General features: G+C 48.6%; 1 protein-coding gene across 7 annotated transcripts; it reads left to right on the top strand.

The window, feature by feature from the left end:
* Nucleotides 1-29: 29 nt before the first annotated feature.
* brd3os (BRD3 opposite strand) lies at nucleotides 30-6,281 on the top strand. 7 transcript variants are annotated; one of them, XM_079687687.1, is made up of 3 exons: nucleotides 30-150; nucleotides 3,109-3,298; nucleotides 4,570-6,281. In XM_079687687.1, exons 2-3 carry the CDS (start codon nucleotides 3,136-3,138, stop codon nucleotides 4,863-4,865), a joined length of 459 nt encoding a protein of 152 aa, XP_079543813.1. In that variant the 5' UTR covers nucleotides 30-150; nucleotides 3,109-3,135; the 3' UTR covers nucleotides 4,866-6,281. The 7 variants fall into 7 exon arrangements, with proteins under 7 accessions (XP_079543813.1, XP_079543812.1, XP_079543809.1 ...); XM_079687686.1 differs by lacking the exon at nucleotides 30-150 and adding an exon at nucleotides 590-918; XM_079687685.1 differs by lacking the exon at nucleotides 30-150 and adding an exon at nucleotides 2,387-2,802.
* Nucleotides 6,282-13,203: the final 6,922 nt, after the last annotated feature.

Raw genomic sequence — 13,203 nt, 5'->3', positions numbered from 1 at the left:
CTGCAGACAGCATCCAGGGTCACAATGCTCCACTGAGTGACTACCTGCAGACAGCATCCAGGGTCACAATGCTCCACTGAGTGACTACCTGCAGACAGCATCCAGGGTCACAATGCTCCACTGAGTGACTACCTGCAGACAGCACTAAGGGTAATAATGTGACCTTTCTTTTACTTTACTAATTGTATTTTTAAATTGTATTTATTCATATTCTTATCTTACTTCACGTTATTTCCATATTAATGAATTAAGTCTTTTAATTTGCTTTGTTGCCTCCTTTGTTCCGACCCGGACCCAGTTTACAGACACACCGTTGTCATGGCTTCTCTTTGGCATCAACATGCTAACGAGGCTAACAACAGCCAAACCTGAAGCTAACTGGCGCTAACTGGGAGCTACCTGAGCTAACTGGCGCTAACTAAAGCTACCTCAAGCTAACTGACACTAACTGACGCTACCTAAATCTACCTAAAGCTACCTGACGCTAACGGAAGCTACCTGGCGCTAACTAAAGCTACCTGGAGCTAACTGACGCTACCTGGAGCTAACTGACGCTACCTGAAGCTAACTGAGACTAACTGACGCTACCTGAATCTACCGGAAGCTACCTGGCGCTAACTAAAGCTACCTGGCGCTAACTGACGCTACCTGACTCTACCTAAAGCTACCTGACGCTAACAGAAGCTACCTGGCGCTAACTTGGAGCTACCTGAGCTAACTGACGCTAACTGAAGCTACCTGAAGTGAACTTACACTAACTGACGCAACCTGAAGCTAACTGACGCTAACTGACTCTACCTGAAGCTACCTGAAGCTAACTGACCTAACTGAAGCTATCTGACTCTATATGACTCTGAAGCTAACAGTTAGCTGCTGTGTGTCGACAGCAGCCCCCCCCGCAGAGACAGCAGTTGATCAGTGAGTCTGTTGATCTGTTTTTAAACCATAACACTGCATTAAACCACCGGGGTACAGAGCACCAGATGTTTATATCAGATTCAGGAAACACCTGGAGCTCAGGTAAAGGTATTACAGATATCAGCTGACCCCCAGCAGTGAGAGCCGGTCAGGGTTAAGTGTGTAAAGGTGTGTGTAGCTGTGTGTAGCTGTGTAAAGGTGTGTGTAGCTGTGTAAAGGTGTGTGTAGCTGTGTGAAGGTGTGTGTAGCTGTGTGAAGGTGTGTGTAGCTGTGTGTAGGTGTGTGAAGGTGTGTGTAGCTGTGTGTAGGTGTGTGTAGCTGTGTGAAGGTGTGTGTAGCTGTGTGTAGGTGTGTGAAGGTGTGTGTAGCTGTGTGTAGCTGTGTGAAGGTGTGTGTAGCTGTGTAAAGGTGTGTGTAGCTGTGTGAAGGTGTGTGTAGCTGTGTGAAGGTGTGTGTAGCTGTGTAAAGGTGTGTGTAGCTGTGTAAAGGTGTGTGTAGCTGTGTGAAGGTGTGTGTAGCTGTGTGTAGCTGTGTGAAGGTGTGTGTAGCTGTGTGAAGGTGTGTGTAGCTGTGTAAAGGTGTGTGTAGCTGTGTAAAGGTGTGTGTAGCTGTGTGAAGGTGTGTGTAGCTGTGTGTAGGTGTGTGAAGGTGTGTGTAGCTGTGTGTAGCTGTGTGAAGGTGTGTGTAGCTGTGTAAAGGTGTGTGTAGCTGTGTGAAGGTGTGTGTAGCTGTGTGTAGGTGTGTGTAGCTGTGTGTAGGTGTGTGTAGCTGTGTAAAGGTGTGTGTAGCAGTGTGAAGGTGTGTGTAGCTGTGTGTAGGTGTGTGTAGCTGTGTGAAGGTGTGTGTAGCTGTGTGTAGGTGTGTGTAGCTGTGTAAAGGTGTGTGTAGCTGTGTGAAGGTGTGTGTAGCTGTGTGTAGGTGTGTGTAGCTGTGTGTAGGTGTGTGTAGCTGTGTAAAGGTGTGTGTAGCTGTGTGAAGGTGTGTGTAGCTGTGTAAAGGTGTGTGAAGGTGTGTGTAGCTGTGTGAAGGTGTGTGTAGCTGTGTGTAGCTGTGTAAAGGTGTGTGTAGCTGTGTGTAGGTGTGTGTAGCTGTGTGTAGGTGTGTGTAGCTGTGTAAAGGTGTGTGTAGCTGTGTAAAGGTGTGTGTAGCTGTGTGTAGCTGTGTGTAGCTGTGTGTAGCTGTGTGTAGGTGTGTGTAGCTGTGTAAAGGTGTGTGTAGCTGTGTAAAGGTGTGTGTAGCTGTGTGAAGGTGTGTGTAGCTGTGTGAAGGTGTGTGTAGCTGTGTAAAGGTGTGTGTAGCTGTGTGAAGGTGTGTGTAGCTGTGTGAAGGTGTGTGTAGCTGTGTGAAGGTGTGTGTAGCTGTGTGAAGGTGTGTGTAGCTGTGTAAAGGTGTGTGTAGCTGTGTGAAGGTGTGTGTAGCTGTGTGAAGGTGTGTGTAGCTGTGTAAAGGTGTGTGAAGCTGTGTGTAGGTGTGTGTTGACGTTCTGTTAGAGCTCCCCTCTCCGGACCGGCCTCTTCTTAAAGGGTCATATCCTCTCATCCTGTTACCTGGATCAGATTATCTTTTTAATCTGCTGGAGCCGAGCCTCTATCTGTCCGGAGAGACATGTTTCATTAGACATGGTGCATTGTTGAAGGAGCTCAGGTCAGAAGAGTTTCATTGTCAATTCTACTCTGAAGCTGCTGAGCATCTGAGGATAAATCCTTTGAATCTGAATTTTGAATTTGAATAAATACAAACTAAATCTCTCCCCCCCCCCAGGTGCGTTGGGGGGGGGGGGGGCAGTTAGGTCAGCTAACTGACCTAACTGAAGCTATCTCTGAAGCTAACAGTTAGCTGCTGTGTGTCGACAGCAGCCCCCCCCGCAGAGACAGCAGTTGATCAGTGAGTCTGTTGATCTGTTTTTAAACCATAACACTGCATTAAACCACCGGGGTACAGAGCACCAGATGTTTATATCAGATTCAGGAAACACCTGGAGCTCAGGTAAAGGTATTACAGATATCAGCTGACCCCCCAGCAGTGAGAGGCGTTCAGGGTCAAGCATTTTGCAGTTTTTTGAGATTCAGCCCTTTCTCACCTTAAAGAAAGCAGGTCAGTGAAGGCATCATCAGATCTCCTCAGCAACAGGCAGCAGCATAAAGAGTCGACTGGGTGATTCAGCTAAAGACCAGGATCTGTTCCCTGCAGGTTCACCATGACCAGCAAACCTGCAGCATGTCAGACTGTGGAGCCGCTGTAGACCCTGGTGCTGGTCCTCCTCCTACTGGTCCTGGTTTTGGTCCTCCTACTGGTCCTGCTACTGTTCCTGGTCCTGCTACTGTTCCTGGTCCTGCTACTGGTCCTGGTCCTGGTCCTGGTCCTGGTCCTGGTGCTGCTGGTAAATGTCTGTGATGGTCTGTGTGTAGCTGTGTGTAGGTGTGTGTAGCTGTGTGTGTAGCTGTGTGTAGCTGTGTGTAGCTGTGTCTAGGTGTGTGTAGCTGTGTCTAGGTGTGTGTAGCTGTGTGTAGCTGTGTGTAGCTGTGTGTAGCTGTGTAAAGGTGTGTGTAGCTGTGTGAAGGTGTGTGTAGCTGTGTCTAGGTGTGTGTAGCTGTGTGTAGCTGTGTGAAGGTGTGTGTATCTGTGTAAAGGTGTGTGTAGCTGTGTGTAGCTGTGTGTAGGTGTGTGTAGCTGTGTGTAGCTGTGTGTGTAGCTGTGTGTGTAGCTGTGTGTGTAGCTGTGTAAAGGTGTGTGTAGCTGTGTGTAGGTGTGTGTAGCTGTGTGTAGCTGTGTGTAGCTGTGTGTAGCTGTGTGTAGGTGTGTGTAGGTGTGTGTAGCTGTGTGTAGCTGTGTGTAGCTGTGTGTGTAGGTCTGTGTAGCTGTGTGTGTAGCTGTGTGTGTAGCTGTGTGTAGCTGTGTGTAGCTGTGTGTAGCTGTGTGTGTAGCTGTGTGTAGCTGTGTGTAGCTGTGTGTAGCTGTGTAAAGGTGTGTGTAGCTGTGTGAAGGTGTGTGTAGCTGTGTGAAGGTGTGTGTAGCTTTGTGTAGCTGTGTGAAGGTGTGTGTAGCTGTGTGTAGGTGTGTGTAGCTGTGTGTAGGTGTGTGTAGCTGTGTGAAGGTGTGTGTAGCTGTGTGTAGGTGTGTGTAGCTGTGTGTAGCTGTGTGTAGCTGTGTGTAGCTGTGTGTAGCTGTGTAAAGGTGTGTGTAGCTGTGTGAAGGTGTGTGTAGCTGTGTGAAGGTGTGTGTAGCTTTGTGTAGCTGTGTGAAGGTGTGTGTAGCTGTGTGAAGGTGTGTGTAGCTGTGTGAAGGTGTGTGTAGCTGTGTAAAGGTGTGTGTAGCTGTGTGTAGCTGTGTGAAGGTGTGTGTAGCTGTGTGAAGGTGTGTGTTGACGTTCTGTTAGAGCTCCCCTGTCCGGACCGGCCTCTTCTTAAAGGGTCATATCCTCTCATCCTGTTACCTGGATCAGATTATCTTTTTAATCTGCTGGAGCTTCTATCTGTCCGGAGAGACATGTTTCATTAGACATGGTGCATTGTTGAAGGAGCTCAGGTCAGAAGAGTTTCATTGTCAATTCTATTCTGAAGCTGCTGAGCATCTGAGGATAAATCTTTTGAATCTGAATTTTGAATTTGAATAAATAAAAACTAAATCTCTCCCCCCCCCCCCCCCCCCCAGGTGCGTGGCGCCCCCCTCTGGCAGAGAAGGCCATCTCAGAGGCGTCCCCCCCCCTCAGGTACAGAGAGCGACCCCCACTGGCAGAAAAGGCCCTCTCAGAGGCGTTCCCCCCCCTCAGGTACAGAGACGCCTCCCTTCTCATCTGGCAGCAGCAGCAGCAGCAAGAGGCTCCGCCCACAAACTACCTGAGCCGCAGCCATTCCACCTGCTACAGCCGCTACGGGAACCAATCAGTGGTGGTCAGAGACCGGAGGCACCTGAAGGAGGAGGGGTCCAAGATCTGCAGCCTGATGTAGAGCCTGAACACACCACGGAGCCTGGAGGAGGAGGGGTCTAAGATCTGCAGTCTGATGTAGAGCCTGAACGCACCACGGAGCCTGGAGGAGGAGGGGTCTAAGATCTGCAGTCTGATGTAGAGCCTGAACGCACCACGGAGCCTGGAGGAGGAGGGGTCTAAGATCTGCAGTCTGATGTAGAGCCTGAACGCACCACGGAGCCTGGAGGAGGAGGGGTCTAAGATCTGCAGTCTGATGTAGAGCCTGAACACACCACGGAGCCTGGAGGAGGAGGGGTCTAAGATCTGCAGCCTGATGTAGAGCCTGAACACACCACGGAGCCTGGAGGAGGAGGGGTCTAAGATTTGCAGCCTGATGTAGAGCCTGAACGCACCACGGAGCCTGGAGGAGGAGGGGTCTAAGATCTGCAGTCTGATGTAGAGCCTGAACGCACCACGGATCCTGAAGGAGGAGGGGTCTAAGATCTGCAGTCTGATGTAGAGCCTGAACACACCACGGAGCCTGGAGGAGGAGGGGTCTAAGATCTGCAGCCTGATGTAGAGCCTGAACACACCACGGAGCCTGGAGGAGGAGGGGTCTAAGATCTGCAGCCTGATGTAGAGCCTGAACGCACCACAGACTGAGCCTGAACGCACCACTGACTGAGCCTGAACGCACCACAGACTGAGCCTGAACGCACCACAGACTGAGCCTGAACGCACCACAGACTGAGCCTGAACGCACCACTGACTGAGCCTGAACGCACCACTGACTGAGCCTGAACGCACCACAGACTGAGCCTGAACGCACCACAGACTGATCCTGAACGCACCACAGACTGAGCCTGAACGCACCACTGACTGAGCCTGAACGCACCACTGACTGAGCCTGAACGCACCACTGACTGAGCCTGAACGCACCACTGACTGAGCCTGAACGCGTCGGGGGGTTCCGACTCACGGACTGACGGACAACTTCTCACTTCAAAACATAGACTTCACTTGGGCGGGCCGCCCAAAGTATATGTTTGTACCAATCCGCGAACATGACTAGTGGACAACGATCCCTCGCTCCACGCCTCCTGTTCGCTCTGCCATCGCGTGAAGGGCTACCAAGCGACCACCAGAAGACAAACAGAGGAGTCACATGCTGCTGCACATCAGTCATGGGCAAATGTGGCGCACTTCTGCGCTGTAACCCCGCTGCGAGGCTGCGGCGAACTAATGCCCCCCCCCCTTTGACACCAACGTGGTTCCAGGGCCGGTTCGGAGCAAGAGCCTGATAAGCACCGGTGACGTCATGACGCAGCAGCAGTCGGTTGCGTAAAGCAGTAGAAACACTTTCGCAAGCAAAGAAGAAGAAGGAAAACTGAAGCCCTTAAAGTCAAAAGTTTATAATATTTACCTGTAAATAATAATAAAAACCCTTGATTTATAACTTAACATCTCTGTCTCCTCTTGATCTGAGTATACTATAAAGAACAGCCAGTTCATTGAAGCATTATACAGTTCTGTTTTGTATGAGTGTTGAGAGCTGTATCCATACATCTCTTCATCTTGCCCTCAAAGGGCACCAGATCGATGCTTTAACTTCAATTTAAAGAAAACTAGAGGAGGTGAGGTCCCCCCACAGTAAACAGGTTCATATGGATAGGACACTAGATACGTTCGCACACTCATTATATATAATGATAATATACAGTGGGGCAAAAAAGTATTTAGGAATTGTGCAAGTTCTCCCACTTAAAAAGATGAGAGGCCTGTAATGTTCATCCTAGGTATACCTCAACTATGAGAGACAGAATGAGAAAAACAAATCCAGAAAATCACATTGTCTGATTTTTAAAGACTTTATTTGCAAATGATGGAAAATAAGTATTTGGTCAAAAACAAAAGTTCATCTCAATACTTTGTTATATTCCCTTTGTTGGCAATGACCAGTGTTGGGACTACCACTTTACACAGTAACGCGTTACTGTAACGCAACTACTTTTTGCGGTAACTAATAGCGTTACTAGTTACCTATTCCCATTAAGTAACGCCGTTATAGTTACTGTGATTTAAAGTGGTGCGTTACTGCGTTACATTATGTGATGGGGCTGAACAGAATCTCTCTGCGGATGTAACTTACAGGTGAATACAGGATGTCCTCTCACAGCACCATGGAAAAGAGAAAGTAACCAGAGAGGAGTGATGATTGGTTAACGCGGGGTAACATTTCAGGGTAAGCCAATCAGAGACAGAGTTGGGCGGGTCTTGCCTTATGGGGAACACACACACACACACACACACACACACACACACACACACACACACACACACACACACACACACACACACACACACACACACACACACACACACACACACACACACACACACACACACACACACACACACACACACACACACACACACACACACACACAGTGTGAAGGTGTGTGTAGCTGTGTAAAGGTGTGTGTAGCTGTGTAAAGGTGTGTGTAGCTGTGTGAAGGTGTGTGTAGCTGTGTGAAGGTGTGTGTAGCTGTGTGTAGCTGTGTGTAGCTGTGTGTAGCTGTGTGAAGGTGTGTGTAGCTGTGTGAAGGTGTGTGTAGCTGTGTGAAGGTGTGTGTAGCTGTGTGTAGCTGTGTGAAGGTGTGTGTAGCTGTGTGTAGCTGTGTGTAGCTGTGTGAAGGTGTGTGTAGCTGTGTGTAGCTGTGTGTAGCTGTGTGAAGGTGTGTGTAGCTGTGTGAAGGTGTGTGTAGCTGTGTGTAGCTGTGTGTAGCTGTGTAAAGGTGTGTGTTGACGTTCTGTTAGAGCTCCCCTCTCCGGACCGGCCTCTTCTTAAAGGGTCATATCCTCTCATCCTGTTACCTGGATCAGATTATCTTTTTAATCTGCTGGAGCCGAGCCTCTATCTGTCCGGAGAGAGAGAGAGAGAGAGAGAGAGAGAGAGAGAGATCTCCTAATCCACATCTTGATGCACCAATCTGGTCTCTTAAACATAAGATCTCTAGCATCTAAAGCAATACTGGTAAATGATTTAATATCAGATTATAATATTGATATATGCTGTCTCACTGAAACTTGGTTGAGACATGAAGAATATGTCAGCATAAATGAGGCCACTCCACCCAGCCATATCAATACTCATATTGCCCGAGGCACGGGCCGAGGAGGTGGAGTTGAAGCAATCTTTGACTCAAGTTTACTAATCAATACTCAACAAAAATTAAATGATACCTCCTTTGAAAGCCTCATTTTCAGTCTTACGCATCCGACCTGGAAAACTTTGCAGCCAATCCTCTTTGTTACAGTGTACCGTGCACCAGGTCCTTATTCAGAATTCTTATCAGGATTCTCTGAGTTTTTATCAGCTTTGATTCTTAAAACAGATAAAGTAATTATCGTAGGTGACTTTAATATTCATGTTGACGATGATACAAATAGCCTTACTGTTGCATTTAACTCTATATTTGTTAGGGTTGAGTGAAGCAGGCTGGACCCAAATGCACAAAACTAGGGCCACCAGGGTGGGTGGAGGGGGTCTGGAGGACGGGTTTGGACTGACAACCCAGGAGCACAGTGGAGGCCCCGGAAGGGATCTCGGGCGGACGGCCCGGGGGCAAGGCAGAGTTCACAAAGGGGCGAAGGCCACAGCGGGCAATCTCAGGGGGCCGGGCATGAGGGCGAAGGCAGCGGTTGGAAGAGTCAGGGGGCTGGGCTCGAGGACGGGCAGGAGCTGGTGGAACCCCTGGCGGCTCAGACGTAGACGACACCCTGGACGGAACCTGGGCTGGTGTTAGTGGAACCCACGACGGAGCAAGGGCTGATGTCGATGGGACCCGAAACAGGACAGGACACAGCGTTGGTAGGAAATCCGGCAGAGCAGGCATCGGCGGGACCCCCAATGGGACAGGACATGGAGTTGGCAGGACCCTCGGCAGAAGAGTAGTTGGCGGGGCCTCCAACGGCACAGGACACAGGGTTGGCAGGACCCCCAGCAGAAGAGCAGTCGGCGGGACCCCCAACGGCACAGGACACAGGGTTGGCAGGACCCCCGGCAGAAGAGCAGTCGGCGGTACCCCCAACGGGACAGGACACAGGGTTGGCAGGACCCTCGGCAGAAGAATAGTCGGCGGGGCCTCCAACGGCACAGGACACAGGGTTGGCAGGACCCCCGGCAGAAGAGCAGTCGGCGGGACCCCCAACGGGACAGGACACAGGGTTGGCAGGACCCCCGGCAGAAGAGTAGTCGGCTTGACAGATGAGATACGAGCTGTATCGTCTGTAAGCCGCTTCCTCCCTCCCTGGAGCGAGCCAGCCACAGCCGGTCGTCCAGGTAAAATAACACTCATCCCCAGTTCTGAGTAGCCGCTCCAACCGGCTCCACCCACTTTGAAAAGTGGGTGGAGCCAGGAATGAGAAACGCCGGAATTTGCTGTGTTTCGGGATGATGGTTATGTGGAGGAATGCATCCTTCAGGATTATGGATGTGAACCTCCCTGGTGAACACTCCAGCACCTGTTTGATCGTCAGCATGGGAAAAGGCCATTCCTTTGTTGGACACTGACAGATCGAGGAGGGGTCTCATTCCCCCCGCCCTGTCTCCTTTGGGACCAGAAAATAGCGGGAGTAAAACCCCCTGATTTTCTATAAAAGCTAAGCGTTTATTGTTGGACACCTTTAGTTGAGTTTAAGCACTGTAGTAAGTTTAATTTGAAAGAGCCATGGAAGAACTGACCGAAAGGAGCCACAAGAGGGAGCCAAAGGCCAAAGAGGAGAGGCTCCACAGGCTAAGTGGATTAAGGAGAGCGAAGGTGGGCCAGCTCACCAAGAAGGTTAATGAGCTGAAACGTCTTAAAGAAAATGATAGCAATGTGGATAAAGTGGAAGAAGACATTCTGAATGACTTTGCTAAATGATATGGAGAGCTTAATGACATTAACAAGGAGTACGTAACTCTCTTACCTGAAGAGGAGGCGCCTGAAGACCAGACACACTGGTTTAATCCCAAGTCAGCAAACATTGAACAGTTTGTACGCATAACTGAACAATGGATTAAAGGCACAAAAGAGGAGCGTGAAGAGACTGCTCGTCTGAAGTAGATGATATCAGGCCTGAAGACAGCGCCTCCAGAGCCAGTAGCCATACAGTGGCTTCCTCTACCGTTTCTTCTGCTCGCAGCAGGGCGGAGGCTGAAAAGGCAGCACTGCTAGCTCCAGCAGCATCCTTAAAGAAGAAGCCTCTCTAATACAGCAGCAAGCAAAGCAGCTCCAGCAGCTCAAAGCTCAAAGAGAACAATTAGAGTTGGAGGCAGCTGTAGCTGAATGTGATGCAAAGCTAAAGGTGCTTGACGGGTATGAAGACCAGCAGGATGGTACGAGCAGCTCCCTCAAACGCAGCCGACGTCAAGTCAGAGACATCTGGCACCGGATCCAGAACTTCTTCAGAACCAGCTGAATATGGTGAGAAGCTTTCCTCAGCACACCTGCTCAAAGGAACGGTCAAACCACGCCCAACAGAGTCAACTGAAGGGTCTCTCTCACTAACTGAAGGGTCTCTCTCATTAACTGAAGGGTCTCTCTCATTAACTGAAGGGTCTCTCTCACTAACTGAAGGGTCTCTCACTAACTGAAGGGTCTCTCTCACTAACTGAAGGGTCTCTCACTAACTGAAGGGTCTCTCACTAACTGAAGGGTCTCTCTCACTAACTGAAGGGTCTCTCACTAACTGAAGGGTCTCTCTCATTAACTGAAGGGTCTCTCTCATTAACTGAAGGGTCTCTCTCATTAACTGAAGGGTCTCTCTCACTAACTGAAGGGTCTCTCACTAACTGAAGGGTCTCTCTCATTAACTGAAGGGTCTCTCACTAACTGAAGGGTCTCTCTCATTAACTGAAGGGTTTCTCTCACTAACTGAAGGGTCTCTCTCATTAACTGAAGGGTCTCTCTCATTAACTGAAGGGTCTCTCTCATTAACTGAAGGGTCTCTCTCACTAACTGAAGGGTTTCTCTCATTAACTGAAGGGTCTCTCTCATTAACTGAAGGGTCTCTCTCATTAACTGAAGGGTTTCTCTCACTAACTGAAGGGTCTCTCTCATTAACTGAAGGGTCTCTCTCATTAACTGAAGGGTCTCTCTCACTAACTGAAGGGTCTCTCTCATTAACTGAAGGGTCTCTCTCATTAACTGAAGGGTCTCTCTCACTAACTGAAGGGTCTCTCTCATTAACTGAAGGGTCTCTCATTAACTGAAGGGTCTCTCTCATTAACTGAAGGGTCTCTCATTAACTGAAGGGTCTCTCTCATTAACTGAAGGGTCTCTCATTAACTGAAGGGTCTCTCTCATTAACTGAAGGGTCTCTCTCACTAACTGAAGGGTCTCTCTCACTAACTGAAGGGTTTCTCTCATTAACTGAAGGGTCTCTCTCATTAACTGAAGGGTCTCTCATTAACTGAAGGGTCTCTCTCATTAACTGAAGGGTCTCTCATTAACTGAAGGGTCTCTCTCATTAACTGAAGGGTCTCTCATTAACTGAAGGGTCTCTCTCATTAACTGAAGGGTCTCTATCACTAACTGAAGGGTCTCTATCATTAACTGAAGGGTCTCATTAACTGAAGGGTCTCTCTCATTAACTGAAGGGTCTCTCTCATTAACTGAAGGGTTTCTCTCACTAACTGAAGGGTCTCTCTCATTAACTGAAGGGTCTCTCTCACTAACTGAAGGGTCTCTCTCACTAACTGAAGGGTCTCTCTCATTAACTGAAGGGTCTCTCTCACTAACTGAAGGGTCTCTCTCACTAACTGAAGGGTCTCTCTCACTAACTGAAGGGTTTCTATCACTAACTGAAGGGTCTCTCTCACTAACTGAAGGGTCTCTCTCACTAACTGAAGGGTCTCTCTCACTAACTGAAGGGTTTCTATCACTAACTGAAGGGTTTCTCTCATTAACTGAAGGGTCTCTCTCATTAACTGAAGGGTCTCTCTCACTAACTGAAGGGTCTCTCTCACTAACTGAAGGGTCTCTCTCATTAACTGAAGGGTCTCTCTCATTAACTGAAGGGTCTCTCTCATTAACTGAAGGGTCTCTCTCACTAACTGAAGGGTTTCTATCACTAACTGAAGGGTTTCTCTCATTAACTGAAGGGTCTCTCTCATTAACTGAAGGGTCTCTCTCATTAACTGAAGGGTCTCTCTCACTAACTGAAGGGTTTCTCTCACTAACTGAAGGGTCTCTCTCATTAACTGAAGGGTCTCTCTCATTAACTGAAGGGTCTCTATCACTAACTGAAGGGTCTCTCTCATTAACTGAAGGGTCTCTCTCATTAACTGAAGGGTCTCTATCACTAACTGAAGGGTTTCTCTCATTAACTGAAGGGTCTCTCTCATTAACTGAAGGGTCTCTATCACTAACTGAAGGGTCTCTCTCACTAACTGGGGGGTTTCTCTCATTAACTGAAGGGTCTCTCATTAACTGAAGGGTCTCTCTCATTAACTGAAGGGTCTCTATCACTAACTGAAGGGTCTCTCTCATTAACTGAAGGGTCTCTCTCATTAACTGAAGGGTCTCTCATTAACTGAAGGGTCTCTCTCATTAACTGAAGGGTCTCTATCACTAACTGAAGGGTCTCTATCATTAACTGAAGGGTCTCATTAACTGAAGGGTCTCTCTCATTAACTGAAGGGTCTCTCTCATTAACTGAAGGGTCTCTCTCATTAACTGAAGGGTCTCTATCACTAACTGAAGGGTCTCTATCATTAACTGAAGGGTCTCATTAACTGAAGGGTCTCTCTCATTAACTGAAGGGTCTCTCTCACTAACTGAAGGGTTTCTATCACTAACTGAAGGGTCTCTCTCATTAACTGAAGGGTCTCTCTCATTAACTGGGGGTCTCTCTCATTAACTGAAGGGTCTCTCTCACTAACTGAAGGGTCTCTCTCACTAACTGAAGGGTCTCTCTCACTAACTGAAGGGTCTCTCTCACTAACTGAAGGGTTTCTATCACTAACTGAAGGGTCTCTCTCATTAACTGGGGGTCTCTCTCATTAACTGAAGGGTCTCTCTCACTAACTGAAGGGTCTCTCTCACTAACTGAAGGGTTTCTCTCATTAACTGAAGGGTCTCTCTCACTAACTGAAGGGTCTCTCTCACTAACTGAAGGGTTTCTCTCATTAACTGAAGGGTCTCTCTCACTAACTGAAGGGTTTCTCTCATTAACTGAAGGGTCTCTCTCACTAACTGAAGGGTCTCTCTCACTAACTGAAGGGTCTCTCTCATTAACTGAAGGGTCTCTCTCACTAACTGAAGGGTCTCTCTCATTAACTGAAGGGTCTCTCTCACTAACTGAAGGGTCTCTCTCATTAACTGAAGGGTCTC

Source organism: Notothenia rossii, assembly GCF_949606895.1.
Source record: "Notothenia rossii genome assembly, chromosome: 6".
NCBI lineage: Eukaryota > Metazoa > Chordata > Actinopteri > Perciformes > Nototheniidae > Notothenia > Notothenia rossii.
Note: the sequence above shows the minus strand (reverse complement) of the source record. Positions and strands in the feature narration are given on the sequence as shown.